Source organism: Podarcis bocagei (genome assembly GCF_964188305.1).
Source record: "Podarcis bocagei genome assembly, chromosome: 17".
Taxonomy (NCBI): domain Eukaryota; kingdom Metazoa; phylum Chordata; class Lepidosauria; order Squamata; family Lacertidae; genus Podarcis; species Podarcis bocagei.
Window position 1 is genome coordinate 31,129,102 of NC_138143.1, and position 19,437 is coordinate 31,148,538.

General features: G+C 44.6%; 1 protein-coding gene across 1 annotated transcript in view; it reads left to right on the top strand.

Annotated features, from left to right (window-relative positions):
- ABCA1 (ATP binding cassette subfamily A member 1) overlaps positions 1-19,437 on the top strand; it is a 111,278-nt gene that overhangs the window by 88,774 nt on the left and 3,067 nt on the right. The window contains exons 33-49 of the mRNA XM_081175998.1: positions 134-166; positions 843-948; positions 1,219-1,293; positions 1,586-1,755; positions 1,995-2,172; positions 2,676-2,791; positions 2,881-3,025; positions 4,881-5,004; positions 6,445-6,574; positions 7,338-7,458; positions 8,923-8,985; positions 9,283-9,389; positions 12,743-12,884; positions 13,761-13,895; positions 15,015-15,118; positions 16,156-16,248; positions 17,800-18,043. Coding sequence (XP_081032124.1) covers positions 134-166; positions 843-948; positions 1,219-1,293; positions 1,586-1,755; positions 1,995-2,172; positions 2,676-2,791; positions 2,881-3,025; positions 4,881-5,004; positions 6,445-6,574; positions 7,338-7,458; positions 8,923-8,985; positions 9,283-9,389; positions 12,743-12,884; positions 13,761-13,895; positions 15,015-15,118; positions 16,156-16,248; positions 17,800-18,043 — 2,086 coding nt within the window. The remainder of the gene's footprint in view (positions 1-133; positions 167-842; positions 949-1,218; positions 1,294-1,585; positions 1,756-1,994; positions 2,173-2,675; positions 2,792-2,880; positions 3,026-4,880; positions 5,005-6,444; positions 6,575-7,337; positions 7,459-8,922; positions 8,986-9,282; positions 9,390-12,742; positions 12,885-13,760; positions 13,896-15,014; positions 15,119-16,155; positions 16,249-17,799; positions 18,044-19,437) is intronic.

Below are 19,437 nucleotides of genomic sequence, written 5' to 3' on the forward strand. Positions count from 1 at the left end.
CCAATTACCCCAGCCTATCAGGGAGGATGGAAGTTGTAGTCCGAGAACATCTGGAGGTTGCTATGTTTGTCCCTGCTTTACTTCACTGTGTCTGACGTAACAACCCCCTTTTCTCTTCTTTTTGCATTCACAGTTTGAGCAATAAGTTTTGGGTGAATGAATTCAGGTAAATACACCTTTCTCTTTGTCTTTTTTGGTGAAGCTTGTTCATTCCCAAATGCCCCACTCCTGCCTCTAGTTTCAGAATGATAGGAACTCCTGAAATACATTTGCAGGATTAGATCATTATTTTTACCCAGTAATTATTCACTCAGTGTATCTGACCACTGGGAGATAATGTGACTCACAGGCATGTACAGTGGTGCCCCGCAAGACGAAATTAATTCGTTCCGCAATTTTTGCCGTCTAGCGAATTTTCCGTCTTGCGAAGCACGGTTTAAACGGCTTAACAAAGTCGCAAGACGTTTTCGTCTTGCGAAGCAAGCCCATAGGGAAATTCGTCTTGCGAGGCAAATCGCGGCCGAAAAAACCTTTCGTCTAGCGAGTTTTTTGTCTTGCGAGGCATTCGTCTTGCGAGGTACCACTGTACGAAATGGCTTTCCACTGTATATATGTCAACAGGCATCTTTATGTCCAAGATTATAGTGTACGTTATTATTTTATTATCTCAGTGTGAGGCTCCAGAGAGCTGTGCATCCCAACAATTTAATTCCTTTTTGTTGAGTAGCAGACCAGGACTGCAAACCTGAAATTGCTGACAAGAAAAGCAAAAGTCTCTTAATGGAGGGGGAAGACTCATATACGCAAACCATAAAAATTAATCTGGTTTAATGTGTTCCCAGGTATGGTGGCTTTTCATTGGGAGCCAGTAGCTCTCTGGTGCTCCCTCGCCGTGAAGAAGTTAATGAAGCAATCAAGCAAGTGAAGAAAATATTGGAAATAGCCAAGGTAAACAGAGCAGAGATTTCTATGCGAAAATAAATGGCTTAGGCCTTGCTACTTGATTTGGAATTCAGGTGGTCTTTTGGGAAAGGGTAGGAAGGAATTCTAAAACAGCTAAACAGTGCAAACTTAGGTACGCAAGATTGCAATTCTATAACAACTTACCTGGGAGTAAGCCCTAGTGAACTCAAGGGTATTTCTGAGTATACCTGTGTAGGATTGTCCCCCCCCCACAAGCATATTCCAATTCATGTTCTTTGTTATTATCCCTTTTAGGGGGGCTCTGGAGAACGGTTCCTTAACAGCCTGTCGAGCTTCATGAAGGGCATGGACACGAATGATAATGTAAAGGTAATTCCACCTGCTTGTTCTGTATCCTAGTAGCCCAGGTGCAAGTTGTTCTTGAATGTCCACAGAGGCTTCTCTCAAAGTTTAACAGCTAAAGCACTTGATAATAAAATAAAATCGAAGGCATGCTTCACTGAGACACCCAGAAGCCTTTCCTCTTACTATGCTTGAAATTAACCTAGTAAGAGAAAAGGCCAAATTTGCAATAAACCGGTGGGGAGCGTCTACAGTTTGATTCCCGAAGTGAAGAGCTTCTGTGTTACTCTTTGTTAATTCCACTGTGCGCCCTTTCCAGGTGTGGTTCAACAACAAAGGCTGGCACGCCATCAGCGCCTTTCTCAACATAATGAACAACGCCATTCTGCGCGCCAACCTGCAAGAGGGAGAGAACCCCAGCGCTTACGGCATCACGGCCTTCAACCACCCTCTGAACCTCACCAAGCAGCAGCTCTCGGAAGTCGCCTTGTACGTCCCAGAAGCGGGTGGATGGGGAGAGGATAAGGGGAGAGGGGAAATTACCTCCTTAAAATTAAACAGGAGAGTTAAGTCCAGTTTCTGCTTCGGCAGCTACAGGGCGTGGTAGAAACTGGCCTGTTTCCATGGGTACTCCTAACCAAGGATGTAGCTGAGCAACAGGTTACGGTGCACCCGGTCAAATCTACAAGCTCATTTCTCACCCTCTTTTGAAATTTCTCTTTGCTCAGGATGACGACATCGGTGGATGTTTTGGTCTCCATCTGCGTCATTTTTGCCATGTCCTTCGTCCCGGCCAGCTTTGTGGTTTTCTTGATCCAGGAGCGTGTCACTAAGGCCAAGCACCTTCAGTTCATCTGTGGCGTGAAGCCAGTGACCTACTGGCTGGCTAATTTTGTGTGGGATATGGTAAGGCTATATATGTTTCTGCATTATCCCCCCACACACACACTTTTGTCTTTAGAGAGAGAACACATTCTATCAAAGAGTGCATCTGAAGTGTGTATTGCATGCCTATCCCAACACTCTGACCTGCTAAGAGAGTAATATAGGCATCATGAAGTCTCATCAGGCTTCCTTCCCTCTTCTGTCCATCTACCTGACAGTGTTGTGCGAAGGAGAGATAATTCTGCTTCCTGCACCATCTTTGTCTCACGGTGGTTGCAATCTGGAGAAGCTCAGTTTTGTCCGTTGCTTGACTTTAGGGTTGCTTTCTATGCAAAGCTGTCAACTTTTCGCTTTTCTTGCGAGGAATCCTATTTGGAATAAGGGAATTTCCCTTTCAAAAAGGGAAACATTGACAGCTATGTTTCTATGATAGGGGAAAAACCCTACCCTGTCTATGGTCATTTGAATCCTTTAAGCTGGAGCTATTCTGATTGCATTTTCCTTTCTCTCTTTTCAACTTGCAGTGCAACTATGTAGTTCCAGCCACCTTGGTCATCATCATCTTCATTGGCTTCCAGCAGAAATCCTACGTGTCCTCAAGCAACCTTCCCGTGCTGGCTCTTCTCCTCTTGCTCTATGGGTAAGGGAGGCCCTTTCGGCTCTGGTGCTGACGACCGATCAAGATGTAGCAATGGGGTTCCTTAATGTCACATCCTTTCTGTTTCCCAGGTGGTCCATAACGCCTCTCATGTACCCGGCATCCTTTGTGTTCAAGATCCCTAGCACAGCATACGTGGTGCTCACCAGTGTGAACCTCTTCATCGGTATTAATGGGAGTGTCGCCACTTTTGTCCTCGAGCTTTTCACCAGCAATGTGAGTTCTTGGTGATCGCAGCCAGCATGCTTTGCTGTTTGCTGTGCTTTATTTATTTTTTTAAAAGATTTGATAAAAGTTGAATTGATTAATTCAGCCTGCTCCGTGGCCTTTCAGATTTCAGCACAGAAATACTAGATGGTTGCTAAAAGGTGAATTAGTCACATCTTTGTGATTTTGCTTGGATTTCCTGATTTATTCCAATTGAGAAATATTGCCGGAATTCAGAATCCTTTAAAAAAAATACATCTTTGAGTTGATAAGCGAAAGGAATGGATGTACATTCTGTAGCAATAGAGAAGTAGGTGAAAGAGACTAGGAGGAAACTGAAGTATAGATGCTCAGGTATCTCTATTTTGCTTTAAGGAATTCATTCCTCTCCTCCTAGCCTAACACTGTAACCACAGGGATGTAGCTAGTTCCTCTGGTACCCGGTGTGGCGGGGGCAGAGCAACCTGCCCATGGGGCTGCCACCATGATCCTCACGCGGTGACAGCCGCCTCAAGCCTTGCGTGGGCCCCTCCAAATGGATCAACATGTTGGCAATCCACCAAGGGGCATGACACCCGATGTGGGGTGCCCCTCCACCCCCCATATCCCTAAGCCAGTGTGTACACAAACACATGTGAATACATACAGGTAATAGCCCTTGCATGTGACTAGAAATCCAGGCAGGACCTATCAAGACCACATTAAAAATGCAGTCGCAAATACCTCTGGGAGTGAAGAGACAAGCTGCTATGCCATCCCTCCCAAGAACACTGTATGGAAAAAATATAGCTGGACCCATAGGGGCAACCGCTCTCCTTTTGTACAATGTCCCTGGATGCTAAGGAGCCTAGGTGAGCCTTAGGTTCCCATGCGCCCACATCCCTCTGGCATGGACACGAGGAGGAGATTAGAAGTTTTTGCTTCAACTAACTACAGTTCAGCATTACATCCGAACCCTAAACTGAAGTTTTCCTTAATTTATAGTTTGTTGGAACAAGCCAGCTTCATATAACCCATGGTTTGAAACTGCCTTATTCCATACAAACCATAGTTCATATTAAGCACAGTTTTGTTGGCTTCAGATGAAACAAAAGCTGTGGTTTATCCAAAACAGAAGCAAAAGCTTCCACACTTCTTGTGGCCGTGCTGGAGTAAAGGAAAAGCGTGTGACTCTGACACGCATCTAGGCTCATTCTTGTGTGACATCCGAACCAGATCAGGTTGTTTCAGAGTTCAACATTGGAAGGTTCCAGTCCATTTGGACTGAACACAGTGGACCAATTTGCCTGTCAGAATAAGGCAAGCAGCATGCTAGTGAACACCGCCCAGTTGCTCCTGCCTTGCCCCTCTCCTTGTACAGACAAGAACAACAAGCCATGGAGTTTGTACTGTTGTTATGTCCAAACACGTATTGTGATTTGTTTCTTCTGGAAAAAATGTTAAAGAATCCAAAGTTTGAACCTGGCATGTTCAGGAAAAACAAAGCACAACCGTGGTTCGGCTGTAACAGCAAGCCAAGGCTTGATGGCTTGTTGCTTGTATCAGTGGAAAAGCAGAGCTTCAGGGCTGCATGCACTAGCACCCTTTTCGCTCAGGGTAAGCCATTAATTTTGGCTGCCATAATGCGACATTGCCCTTAAATCTGCTACATTTTAAACCCAAAACCAACCTGAATTCTTTTATGCCAAAGAAATAAGTCCTTAATCTCGAAATCAGTTTAGTCTTTAATTTCGGTGGGTGCATGCTTAACTCTTTCTGGATAAGTTCTCTGAGTTTTTCCATTCTCTGCCTCTTGATATCTGTCCCTTTGTTGTTGTTGTTGTTGTAAATTTCCAAGCAACTGACTGCCATTTTGTGTCTTTAGAAGCTGACCGACATCAATGACATCCTGAAGTCAGTATTCCTCATCTTCCCCCATTTCTGCCTGGGCCGGGGCCTGATTGACATGGTGAAAAATCAAGCTATGGCAGATGCCCTAGAAAGATTTGGTAAGTGAGGTGTTGGCCTAGTGGCATCGTCCTGTTGACATGCACCCAAGGAAATGGGGGCAATTGGCAGGCCCCCAGCTGGCTCCAGCCCATCGGCTGGTGTGCCAGGCGAACTCCGGTCCTTGGTGCAGCATAAATCTGCGGCCCAGGCTTCAGAAGACTGAGCACACTATGCAGCAGAGAAAACGCCACAAACAGAAGCAGCACAAGAGGCTGTGTGAGCATATTTACAAGCAGGTTTATTTAGCGTAGATCAGGAAAAAAGGGAAACATGTCTGATCTCCTTCGTGTACAAAGCAAAACAGGAAACTATACACAAACGGAAGTTCCCAGCATACTGTGCTGGAATGTAAACAGACATGTCACATGCAACAATTCCACACGTCTGTCCCTTAAGGTGGAGCGGAATTCTCAACACATCCTAGACTGTGGAGACTTGGGCTGTAAGGTACTGTTGGGTGGATACTCTGAAATCAAACAACCCACATTTTGCACTGAGAAAACTGAATTTTACAACCTGTATAAAGTATTCAAATTAAGTGCATTTGTGTACTCTTATTTATTCTGCAATTCTTAACCATTTTACACAATGTGGAGGGAGGGCAAAAGAATTATTCTCTTCTCCACCACAACCATTGGAAAATTTAATTGGCCACCTGTTTGTCTTCAGATATTTCGGCAGCCTTTACTCAACGTAGTTCCAAGCACAGCTTTGCAACCATCTGGGATAGGAATGTGCTTTCAAAAGTACTGTTTGTCATCAGGAAGATCAGAATATGAGAACCAATTTGCATGCAACCAAGCTTTTAGGTGTTCATTCTAAGATGATTTAATGTACAGTGGTACCTCAGGTTAAGAACTTAATTCGTTCTGGAGGTCCGTTCTTAACCTGAAACTGTTCTTAACCTGAAGCACCACTTTAGCTAATGGGGCCTCCTGCTGCTGCCGCGCCGCTGGAACACGATTTCTGTTCTCATCCTGAAGGCAAAGTTCATAACCCGAGGTACTATTTCTGGGTTAGTGGAGTCTGTAACCTGAAGCGTCTGTAACCCGAAGTGTCTGTAACCCAAGGTACCACTGTATGGGTAACAAGCAGCAACAAATACACATTTTCTAGCAGATGTATCATGTTTACAAACTGGGGGGCCAGGGTTGACTCTTAGATCAGAGGTAAACTCAGGGGTTTCCTGTGTAGCGTGTGGAAAAAAATCCTTGGTAATTTGCAAATTACTGAAATTAGAACATCTCAGGTGCCAGCCATCAGGTTTGCTGAGTGTTTAAATTGTGTCTCTGTTGCGACGAACATCTGAGGTATATTAAAGATCAGTACAGTGTGTGTTGCTCTTACGTACAAGCTTGTTGCATACAGTGTTGTAATAGGGAGCCTTCCTAGACGTCTGATCGGACAGTTGAATGACAGCCTCTGCTCTTCCCCATTAGGCGAGAACCGCTTTGTCTCTCCCCTCTCCTGGGACCTGGTGGGACGGAATCTTTTCGCCATGGCTGTGGAAGGAGTCGTCTTCTTCATCATCACTGTGCTTATCCAGTACAGGTTCTTTATCAAATCCAGGTAAAATGGCCTTTGTGACAATCAATACCCATTGTGGGGAAAGGCATATGCAGATTTTGAGGATCCATATAATTGGGGGGGGGCAGCGCAGCCATGACAAGCGTCTCTACCACCCCTCCCCACAGAAGTCAGAAAAGGGGAAACACAGGGAGCAATAATAGCACCAGAAACCCATGCTTCATTCATTCATTCAAAAGCATTTTATCCCACTCCTCAGCCAAAAATAAACTCCCTGAGCTGCCTACAGATGTTAAGGTCCACACCTTAAAATGTAAGCTGGGAAATGGCTCGCGGAATTGTGTGTTAATTTCCAGGATGTGCAGGGAGCTGGCCATTAGCTAAAGAGTGAGTTGGAACCTTAATTATTTACAAAAGAGATTGTGTACTCCTCCTTTCTCCTGCCCACCTAGCAGTTCGAAAGCACGTCAAAGTGCAAGTAGATAAATAGGTACCGCTCCGGCGGGAAGGTAAACGTCATTTCCGTGCACTGCTCTGGTTCCCCAGAAGTGGCTTAGTCATGCTGGCCACATGACCCGGAAGCTGTACGCCGGCTCCCTCGGCCAATAAAGCGAGATGAGTGCCACAACCCCAGAGTCGGCCACGACTGGACCTAATGGTCAGGGGTCCCTTTACCTTTTACACCACCTTTGGAATGAGATCCAGAAGTCTAGGACTGGTCTGCCTGTTACTGAATGCATCTTGAATTATCAGTGCACAAACCTGACCTCCAAGTGATGCATTCCTCCCTCCCCCCGCCCAACAGAACTGGCAATGCTAAACTTCCGCCTGTGCATGAAGAAGATGAGGACGTGAACAGAGAACGGCAGAGGATCATTGGTGGTGGTGGGCAGAGCGATATCTTAGAAATCAAAGAGCTAACCAAGGTGAGAAGACAAGCAAGAAGTTCTTTGGGCATGCTGTGCATAGGGAAGCTTGCATTTCCATTGTCACTGACGCATGGGGCCTAGCAACCCACCTAATGGTGCTGCTGTACAATTTCCTGCTGATGGATGCCTGAAATTATGGAGCAAGTGTTGATAGCGACTGTGGCGATCACACAGGGTCCCCGGACGTTTCACCGTCTATTGATCCCTGTACCACCACTTTATTTCTTGCTGCCACCATCCAGACCCTACCTGGTACAATACTGAGTCCAGTCAGGGTTAAATTGGAACATAAACTTCTGTTTATTTATTGCAGTTTAACAAGCAATAAAATTGCAGTTTAACAAGTGTGGTTTCATAAATGGTATCGGTCAATTACAATCATGGGGTGCCTATCCAGACCTATAACTTCCGCTACCTGCTCTCCCCCACCAAACCACCTCTCAGATATTTACTTGCCTTCCTAGCCCCTAACTGTTCCTGACTCAGCTTATTTCGCTACACTAACTCAACCCACCCACAAACTCTATCCCAATTCACTCCCACTCCAACCAACCACCCAACTCCCAACAAACTCCCCCCTTCGCCCCTCCCAGAGCTGGTTTTATAGTCCCTCTGACTTCACCCCCCTGGGTTCTGATTGGGTAACCTGTTTAACTATTTTACCTCCAGCACTCTCATATGTTAACGTCACAGCGACCATTCCGTGACACCCCAAATTCATGGGGTTCACTCTCTATTTTCATGCATTCCCTAGAATCAAAAGGGATTGCCGCTGTTGATAATGGTCTGCATTTCAAACAGAAAGTACCTCTCACTCACTGAATCAACTATGAACAGGGCTATGCTAACTAGCTCTGCCTCCCAGCACTATGCGCATCAGATGATTGCCTTACTTCCTGACATCAGTGCTGCTAGGGACAGAGACGGTTTTAGGGTAGCGTGAACAGTTCAACTGCACTAGGTGCCACAACAACAACGCAGAACAGAGTGCGGGGGGGGGGGGGGGAGTGCACCAAATTTTATCATCACACAGAGTGCTGCTGAAATTTGAGAGTCCAAAGTCTGCCACTACTAGGGATTAGTTCAGGCATAGGCAAACTCGGCCCACCAGATGTTTTGGGACTTCAGTTCCCATCATCCCTGACCACTGGTCCTGTTAGCTAGGGATGATGGGAGTTGTAGACCCAAAACATCTGGAGGGCCGAGTTTGCCTATGCCTGGATTAGTTGGTATGGCCCCATTCATGAATTCATTGATCACATAAGTGCTTTCCCCTCATATACACTTGCTGGGATATGCCGAATTTACAAACAAATAGGACAAAATCTGGATGTCCTTTGAGAAACTGAACTGTAGGCAGAGGCCCTGCTACTGATTTTGCCGAAGAAGAGAAATGCACTGGTAGAGGATGCAAAGCTTAGTTGTTGCCAGCTATGAGCAAATTTCTGTTCTTCCTTCCAGGTATACAGAATGAAACGAAAACCTGCTGTGGATAGGATCTGCGTTGGAATTCCACCCGGAGAGGTAAGATTTCCAAGTCGTCGTTTGCATGTATTTAGTGGAACATTGCTTAAGATGCGAGGCGGGTGAGCTGTGGCTCTTCTCGGGGAGACTGGAAATCCCACACAAACATCTTCTACTCTGGCCAGCACAAGCTCCCTCGGCTAAAAAAAAAAAGTAGCTGTTTCCCTGCCACGGAATCTCCCACCATTACCAACTGCTGTGCCCATGGCTCCTTCTGTTTTCATGCAACAACACAAGGAATGTGTGAGAGATGAATGGGGCATGCATGTGCTAATCAGGTCTTTTTAATATTTGCAGTGCTTCGGACTCCTGGGTGTGAATGGTGCTGGCAAATCCTCCACTTTCAAGATGTTGACCGGAGATACAGATGTTACGGGAGGAGATGCTTTCCTTAAGGGCAACAGGTATGAAAAGAAATGGCTCCTTCTGCAGAAAGCCATGTTTTTCATTGGCCTTTCTGTCTGCTGTTGCACTTTCAGAGCAGATGTGATTTCATTGCCATGCACAGCAAAAGTTGGTTTGGTCTGTGAAACTAGATTCACAGCCTTCTTTATGGTCCAGCTCTCACTTCCATACATCACTACTGGGAAAACCATGGCTTTAACTATACGGACCTTTATTGGCAAGGTGATGTCTCTGCTTTTTAAGGTGCTGTCTAGGTTTGCCATCACCTTTCTCCCAAGGAGCAGGCGTCTTAATTTTGTGACTGCTGTCACCATCTGCAGTGATCATGGAGCTCAAGAAAGTAAAATCTCTCACTACCTCCATTTCTTCCCCTTCTATTTGCCATGAGGTGATGGGCCCAGTGGCCATGATCTTCGTTTTTTTGATGTTGAGCTTCAGACCATATTTTGCGCTCTCCTCTTTCACCCTCATTAAAAGGTTCTTTAATTCCTCCTCACTTTCTGCCATCAACGTTGTGTCATCTGCATATCTGAGGTTGTTGATATTTCTTCCGGCGATCTTAATTCCAGCTTGGGATTTATCCAGCCCAGCCTTTCGCATGATGAATTCTGCATATAAGTTAAATAAACAGGGAGACAATATACAGTCTTGCCGTACTCCTTTCCCAATTTTGAACCAATCAGTTGTTCCATATTCAGTTCTAACTGTAGCTTCTTGTGCCACATAGAGATTTCTCAGGAGACAGATGAGGTGATCAGGCACTCCCATTTCTTTAAGAACTTGACATAGTTTGCTGTGGTCAACACAGTCAAAGGCTTTTGCATAGTCAATGAAGCAGAAGTAGATGTCTTTCTGGAACTCTCTAGCTTTCTCCATAATCCAGCGCATGTTTGCAATTTGGTCTCTGGTTCCTCTGCCCCTTCGAGATCCAGCTTGCACTTCTGGGAGTTCTCGATCCACATACTGCTTAAGCCTGCCTTGTAGAATTTTAAGCATAACCTTGCTAGCGTGTGAAATGAGTGCAATTGTGCGGTAGTTGGAGCATTCTTTGGCACTTCCCTTCTTTGGGATTGGGATGTAGACTGATCTTCTCCAATCCTCTGGCCACTGCTGAGTTTTTCAAATTTGCTGGCATATTGAGTGTAGCACCTTAATAGCAACATCGTTTAAAATTTTAAATAGTTCAGCTGGAATACCATCACTTCCACCGGCCTTGTTATTAGCAGTGCTTTCTAAGCCCCATTTGACTTCACTCTCCAGGATGTCTGGCTCAAGGTCAGCAACCACACTACCTGGGGTATACGAGACATCCATTTCTTTCTGGTATAGTTCCTCTGTGTATTCTTGCCACCTCTTCTTGATGTCTTCTGCTTCTGTTAGTTCCTTTCCACTTTTGTCTTTTATTATGGTAATCTTTGTACGAAATGTTCCTTTCATATCTCCAATTTTCTTGAACAGATCTCTGGTTCTTCCCATTCTGTTGTTTTCCTCTATTTATTTGCATTGCTCGTTTAAGAAGGCCTTCTTGTCTCTCCTTGCTATTTTTTGGAAATCTGCATTCAATTTCCTCTATCTTTCACTATCTCCCTCGCATTTTGCTTGCCTTCTCTCCCCCGCTATTTGTAAGGCCTCGTTGAACAGCCACTTTGCTTTCTTGCATCTCCTTTTCATTGGGATGGTTTTCGTTGCTGCCTTCTGTATAATGTTACGAGCCTCCATCCATAGTTCTTCAGGCACTCTGTCCACCAAATCTAAATCCTTAAACCTGTTCCTCACTTCCACTGTGTATTCATAAGGGATTTGACTTAGATTATATCTTACCGGCCCAGTGGTTTTTCCTACTTTCTTCAGTTTAAGCTTGAATTTTGCTATAAGAAGCTGATGATCTGAGCCACAGTCAGCTCCAGGTCTTGTTTTTGTTGACTGTATAGAGCTTCTCCATCTTTGGCTGCAGAGAATATAATCAATCTGATTTTGATGCTGCCCATCTGGTGATGTCCATGTGTAGAGTCGTCTCTTGTGTTGTTGGAAAAGAGTGTTTGTGATGACCAGCTTGTTCTCTTGGCAGAACTCTATTAGCCTTTGCCCTGCTTCATTTTGAACTCGAAGGCCAAACTTGCCAGTTGTTCCTTTTATCTCTTGACTCCCTTCTTTAGCATTCCAGTCCCCTATAACGAGAAGAACATCCTTCTTTGGTGTCATTTCTATAAGGTATTGTAAGTCTTCATAGAACTGGTCGATTTCAGTTTCTTCAGCACCAGTGCATAAACTTGGATTACTGTGATGTTAAAAGGTCTGCCTTGGATTTGTATCGAGATCATTCTATCATTTTTGAGATTGCATCCCAGTACAGCTTTTGCCACTCTTTTGGTGACTATGAGGGCCACTCCATTTCTTTTACGGGATTCTTGCCCACAGTAGTAGATATGATGGTCATCTGAACTGAATTCGCCCATTCCCCTTCCATTTTAGTTCACTGATGCCCAGGATGTCAATATTTATTCTTGCCATCTCATTTTTGACCACATCCAACTTACCAAGGTTCATGGTTCTTACATTCCAGGTTCCTATGCAATATTTTTCTTTAAAGCATTGGACTTTCCTTTCGCTTCCAGGCATATCCGCAACTGAGCGTCCTTTCAGCTTTGGCCCTCATCTTCCAGAGTCATAACTTTTATATGCCTGTTGCCTTTGTCCATGGAGTTTTCTTGGCAGGGATACTAGAGTGGCTTGCCGGTTCCTGCTCCAGGTGGATCACGTTTGGTCCAAACTCTCCACTATGACCTGTCCATCTTGGGTGGCCCTGCACGGCATAGCTCATAGCTTCTCTGAGTTATTCAAGCCCCTTCGCCACAGCAAAGCAGTGATCCATGAAGGGGGGCTAGAAAAACTAGGGTTATGCAAATGTGCTTTCACTTCCTAATTTGAATTTTCATAATGTTTGGTAGCTCTGTTCATTAACATGAGCCAGAAGGAAAGGCACAGAATTCAAAACCATGATCACAAACTCTGTATTGAAATGCACCATTTCCAAAAGTCTTGATTGACATTAGTAAGGTTGTTGCCAGCGGCACAATTTTGTTGAACAGTCTGTTTAGCACTTCCAATACATCCTTTTAAAATAAAAAAATTCCTTCCAGTAGCACCTTAAAGACCAACTAAGTTAGTTCTTGGTATGAGCTTTCGTGTGCATGCACACTTCCTTTTAAAAGTCTAACTTAATTCCATGTAGAGGTATTTTTTTGCATTAGCTGTCAACGTCTGATAATTCCCAATTGTTCGGTACACCACAATCCACCCTGTGCTAAACCACTAGCAAAACGCTCAAGATCTGCATCTTCTCTCATTGCAGTATTTTGTCTAACATCCAAGACGTCCACCAGAATATGGGATACTGCCCTCAGTTCGATGCCATAAACGAGCTGCTGACAGGGAGAGAACACCTGGAATTATTTGCACTCTTAAGAGGCGTCCCTGAGAAAGAAGTCTGCAAGGTAAAAAGCATCAAGGTGACAGGACGGGGACCACCAGTGCTAATTACTGCAACAAACTCCATAGGATTGGTAATGAAGGGGGGGAGCAAAGGGGGCATTTATCTCTGTTTGCTTTAAAACATTCCGGTAGGTAGCCATGTTGATCTGACGCAGTCGAAATAAATAAAAAATTGTCCAGTAACACCTTAGAGACCAACTAAGTTTGTTCTGGGTATAAGCTTTCGTGTCTGAAGAAGTCTGCATGCACATGAAAGCTTATACCCAGAACAAACTTAGTTGGTCTCTTACTTTATTTATTTTTTATTTACTTTAAAACATTTCTATCTTGCTTCACCAGAAGCATGTGGTGGCTTGCAACAATGATCTAAAGCAGTAAGTAAATGCACACACAATAGGAATGTTTGCAAAACAACAATGCGGCAGCAAAGCCCAATGGGCATAACATTCTGGCTGTGCCATCAGCTCCCTTTGACTGGATATAGACAGTCACGTTTTTCAGAGGATCAAAGGCAGCTTGAAAAAGAGGCCCCCACTTATTATGATGTACAGCAAGCCACTTACGCAACACTGGGTGTTTTTGGAATTGTTTCCAATTGAACAGAGGCAAAAGAGGGTAAAAAGGAAGGTGCAAATAGACCGTGGGAAGTGAACTGAGCCACTTTCAGCTTTCTTTAGAAACAAAACTATTGTCAAGTCTCCAACCTTAAAAAACCTGGAGGTGCTTCAGCCTCGTTTGCTGTGCTGAATGGCCTGGAATAATATATAACAGACTGATAACACTAAGTAGGACTCTGGAGTCACAAACAGCAGCTTTTTAAAGCTGCACAGAGCCTGGAGGTTGTTCTTCTCTGTTCATGTTGCCCTCCTATCTGGCAGGTTGGTGAATGGGCTGTTCGCAAACTGGGCCTCGTGAAGTATGCAGAAAGATGCGCCGGCACCTACAGCGGTGGGAACAAGCGCAAGCTGTCAACTGCCATGGCCCTAATCGGAGGGCCTCCTGTGGTGTTCCTGGTGAGTTAGGGTGTTGCTCACATTAGCAATGCGTATTCTGCAAAAAGGCCATTCTAGTACCAGTTCTTTTTTTTTCCTTTTTCAATATCATTTTATAATTTTTCCAAAATAAATAAATAACAACAATGCATTAAAATATCAACAGTGTATAAAAAAGAGGGGGGAGCAAGTATCATGAACAATTTTTAAAACCATTATTTCAGTTGAGTTCCCTCCACTCCCCTTCTTGGTTTCATTTAGTACTTATTTAGTTCTTATTCATGCCCGTCCATGAATATATTCTTAACAATCCAATTTTAAAACCTTTTCATCTTATTAGAAGTGAGTTTTAAAAGTTATACCAATGTAAGAATCTATACACAAAGCTTAAAAATAAATAAATACATGCATTAAATAATTGTCCCTGTTTGGGGTTTCAAATTATTTAATATGTCTGACTGATTTATTTTGCCATTCTTCTTTATCTTCTTTGGTGATCTATAGGGATAGGATGGGTCTTGGCCTGGGATCCACTCTCAAATATAGGAACCAAGTTCTTCACTCAATAAGTCCATCAAATCCTGTACATCTCAGTATCATAACTTCAGGTTTTTTTAACAAGAATCGTTTTCCACATTCTCTTCAAATTTTTATATGTCTTTTCCCAGGGCTCTAGTACCAGTTCTTAAATACAGTGGTACCTCGGGTTACATATGCTTCAGGTTACATACACTTCAGGTTACAGGCTCCACTAACCCAGAGATAGTACCTCGGGTTAAGAACTTTGCTTCAGGGTGAGAACAGAAATCGTGCTCCGACGGCATGGCAGCAGCAGCAGGAGGCCCCATTAGCTAAAGTCGTGCTTCAGGTTAAGAACAGTTTCAGGTTAAGAATGGACCTCCGGAACGAATTAAGTACTTAACCGGAGGTACCACTGTAGTAGTTATTATAATGTCCAGCTGCCACGGGAAACAGCTCAGGGTCAAGGAGGCACTAATGGAGCTGGTCTTTTAGCAAAACTGATGGAATGAGCCCTGCTTCATGATGGTTGAGGAAGGGAAGGCGTGATGGAGCTTATCATCATGAAATGATGCTCTGACGAGCAAGATCAGTGCTGACTTATTGGTTTCTCAATTGCAGGATGAGCCGACCACGGGAATGGACCCCAAGGCCCGCCGTTTCCTTTGGAACTGCGCCTTGAGTGTCATCAAGGAGGGAAGATCTGTGGTCCTTACATCTCACAGGTAAGCGGGGTTGGGGGGCTCCTAGATGCTATTTGCATCACACGGCATAGTGATGTGTTTCAGTCACTGTTTCATTTTCAGTTGCAAGTGGATTGTGACCAAAAAAAGGAGCTGTCATCATCTAGCTAAAGAAGCTGTTTAAAACGCCATTTGAGTCCACTGGGAACATAGAATGGATGCTAAAATCCCTTTCATCGAAATGAATGAGGCATGTTTAATTTTGGCTGGATTTAGTGTAAATTATACAAAAACTCCAGACAGACACACAATGTGAAACAGAACACAGCAGGATATCCTAACAGTACTGAATATTCCTTTTTTTCATATTCTTTTTTAAATTGATTTTTAAATTCAAGTTACAAAGCATAGCCGTACAAGGAAAAAAGAGAACTTAGTAGATGTACAGAAAATGACAAAAAATAGCAGCTGATGGTAGCAGTTTCAGACGTTATAATGATAATTATTATTATTCTTAACTATCAAGGTCTTGTCACTTAGTGGTAGCGCACATGTCTGTCCTGAGATATTTCTGTCTCAGCTAGGAGGGTGCCAAAGACCTGAAACTAGACCTGGCGCTGCTACCAGCCAGACTTGGCAATACAGTGGTACCTCGGGTTACATACGCTTCAGGTTACAGATGCTTCAGGTTACAGACTCCACTAACCCAGAAGTATTACCTCAGGTTAAGAACTTTACTTCAGGATGAGAACAGAAATTGCGCGGTGGCGGCGCAACAGCAGCAGGAGGCCCCATTAACTAAAGTGGTGCTTCAGGTTAAGAACAGTTTCAGGTTAAGAACAGACCTCCGGAACGATTTAAGTACTTAACCCGAGGTACCACTGTATTGAGCTAGCTAGAAGGACAATTGTTCTTTCTCTTTAAAAGAACACAGCTTCTAGTGTTGAAGATTCTAAAGCCTGCATATCCAAGTCTTCCTTTTGTTTGCGGCTATAAAACTGTACCGGGCAAAAGTGATTTCGCAAACTTGCCGGAACCTTTATTTGCGCAATTTAACTCACTTGTTCTCTTACCCACAGCATGGAAGAATGTGAGGCCCTGTGCACTCGAATGGCGATCATGGTCAATGGGCGGTTCAGGTGCCTTGGCAGTGTCCAGCACCTGAAGAACAGGTAAGCCACTGCTTTATGCTTGTTGCCTTTGCACAGGTGGGGAAAGCTCATGAGAGAATTCCCAGAATCTGCTTCAGAATAGATTGCATGCAGCAAACAAATAGGTGTAATTGTACTTATTTTCAAGTCTGTTCTGGATCATCTGATAAATTAATTGATTACATTTATTTGCATTTGTATAATATCAAAACAACACCTTTTTTAGTACCTTTTTGAAAATAACAATGCTTTAGGTACCTTACAACTTAATAAACAAAAGCAGTTAGGAGAAAAGGCCATCATTAATGTGTGTCCCCTCCGCCCCCCAATCTCACACCAGAACAAAATAGCCTCAAAAAATAACCTGGTTGTCCTTACCTCGCTGTCCTGCCATTTTAAAATTAGCCCCGGTTGATTAATAATCAATTTAAACTTGGGAAGGCATGCTATGCCCACTTTGAACTTCCCTTGAGCTCAAGCGGTTTGCTTGTGGTTCGAGGACCCGATGCGGAATGAGGACACATGATTTAAGGTTAATGGGCATGGAAAGGCCACAACTTTATTGATTACAGCAGTGGAAAAGGTATTGGCTTAGGCATTGGATCTCTAAAGCAAGTGGGTTTATTCACCAGTAGGTGGAGCCTGTTGATGGCGAAGAATGAGGCCGGGGAGAGGCTGGCACCACAGCAAAAGGCTGCTGAACACGCCCCCTCCGAGGCACCTGGTTGGCTGCCTGCCGAGGGGCGTGGGCGCCAGCCAGGTGAGGTGGAGGCAGGGGGCTATGCCCCCTGCTAGGGGCGGTGCTCGGGCTCCCGTCCACAACCACTCCCCTCTCTTCCAGGGAGGAGAGTCTTTCTCAGTACAGTGGTACCTCGGTTTAAGAACAGCCCTGTTTACGAACTGTTCGGTTGACAACTCCGCAAAACCGGAAGTAGTGTCCCGGTTTGCAAACTTTACCTTGGTCTACGAACGGAAGCCGAACAGTGAAAGGGCACCGGCGGTGGGAGGCCTCATTCAGGAAAGCACGCCTTGGTTTATGAATGGCTTCGTTTTAAGAATGGACTTCCGGAACAGATTAAGTTCGTAAACTGAGGTACCACTGTAGATATGTTGTACAGTCATACCTCGGGTTGAATGTCCTTTGGGATGAGCGCATTCGAGTTGCACTCCGCGGCAACCCAGAAGTAACGGAGCGTGTTACTTCCGGGTTTCAACGCTTGTGCATGCACAGACGCTCAAAATGACATCACGCACATGCGCAGAAGCGGCGAAAAGCGACGCGCGCAGACATACTGTCGCTAGTTACATTTGCTTCTAGATGCGAACGGGGCTCCGGAACGGATCCTGTTCACATCTGTAGGTACCACTGTATACGATTGCACTGTTGGTTGATTAGCCTAAAAGTTAAATCAGTTTAAGCTCTCCTGCATTCTACTTGTGTTCATTCTACTTCTGTTAAGATCTTTACCAAACACCTACTGTGTTTTTAAGCTACAGGAATAAAAAAACGCTCCATTTTTCGAAAGCTACTCTGTTGAAAGTCCCACACTTTCCTCCGTTTGTTTTTTCCAGGTTTGGAGATGGCTACACAATCATAGTGCGAATAGCAGGGGCAAACCCTGACCTGAAGCCTGTTCAAGACTTCTTTGAGCTCGCCTTCCCGGGCAGTGTGCTGAAGGAGAAGCATTGCAACATGCTGCAGTACCAGTTGCCGTCCTCTCAGTCTTCTCTGGCTCGGATATTTAGCATCCTCTCCCAGAACAAAAAGAGATTCCACATAGAAGACTACTCCGTTTCACAGACCACACTTGACCAAGTAAGTTTACAGTGCCTCTCATATCTTAAGAGCAGAGCTCACATTGAGTGGAAACCCAGAGGCTCTTCAGTGACTTTTTGTAGGATTTTTGAGTCCAGGAGAGTTCAGAGGGCCAGACAGGTAGGTCCAGAGAGCCACATTTGGCCCTCAGGCATCTGCCCTGGTGTATCGTCATGGAGATGCCACCAAAAAAAGGGGGGCTCCTCTCCTTCTTGGACTATTTCAGCCCTGGTCATAGTATGCAAAGTTATCTAGCCCATTCACCATCATGTTGCAAAGCACCACATCACTCCTCCATAATCTTTGGCACAGCTCAAACCACAGCTGGCAGATGGAAGACAGTGTAACTCCTTTCACAGGGCCTAGCTGTGGAGGAACTCTGGGGAATTATTGTTCCATGAGAAGCATAGAGTGAAGTTCCATACGCTTGTGGCTCACTTGATGACCTACTTGCATGTGTGGACCAGTTCATGTCCCCTTAGAGCAGAGCTTTCCAAACTGCGTGTCACGACACATTAGTGTGTCGGCTGCAGTGTGTAGGTGTGTCGGAACAATATGTGTCCATATCTCTTACAAGGGGTTAGTTGAACCTCCGGTTTGCTAGTAAAACTGAATTACTGTGCTGCAAAATGACGCATGTCTGAAAAGTGTGTCACCAACGTGAAAAGTCTGGAAAGCTCTGCCTTAGAGTATCTTTTGCCAGAACCTGAAGACCGGCCTTTTTTCTGTATGCATTTAAATGTGTACTTTTCTGTTTGTTTTAAATTTCTGCTTGTTTTAATGTTTAACAGCTGTTCCGATAATTTTGCATGTGTATATGTTGGGGACTGGGGAAGAGGAATGGTAGAGACCACCTCCCCATCCTGGCCCTTCCAGGGCAGGAGGAAGCGGAAGACAGTATAGATTTGCAACAGGGGTCTGCAGGAGGTCACAGCTCAGAGGCAGATGAGGGGGAAAGTTGGGAAGTCAAGGGAGAGCCAGAACAACAACGCCCAGCTGACACGTTGTCATTAGAAAGCATTCCAGACCCTCCATCTCCCAGAACCCGGCGAGCCTTAAAAGTAGGAGAGCAAAGAGCTTAAAGACAGAGGGCACTTAGCGGCACCCATAATAATAATAATAATAATAAAAATTTATTTATATCCCGCCCTCCCCAGCCGAAGCTGGGCTCAGAGCGGCTAACAACAGTAAAAGTAACACAGTTTACATAAAATCACAATCAATTAAGATGATGATGTAGAGATGATGATGATGATGATGAATGAGGAAGTGGGAGGGATGGGGGGGTGCAGATTCCAATGCCATTATCAAAGAGGCTGAGTTCTATAGCCTCTCTCTGTAAACACTGAAATAAAAAAGGACGGTAAGAAAACTTTCCTTGTCTTTATACTTTC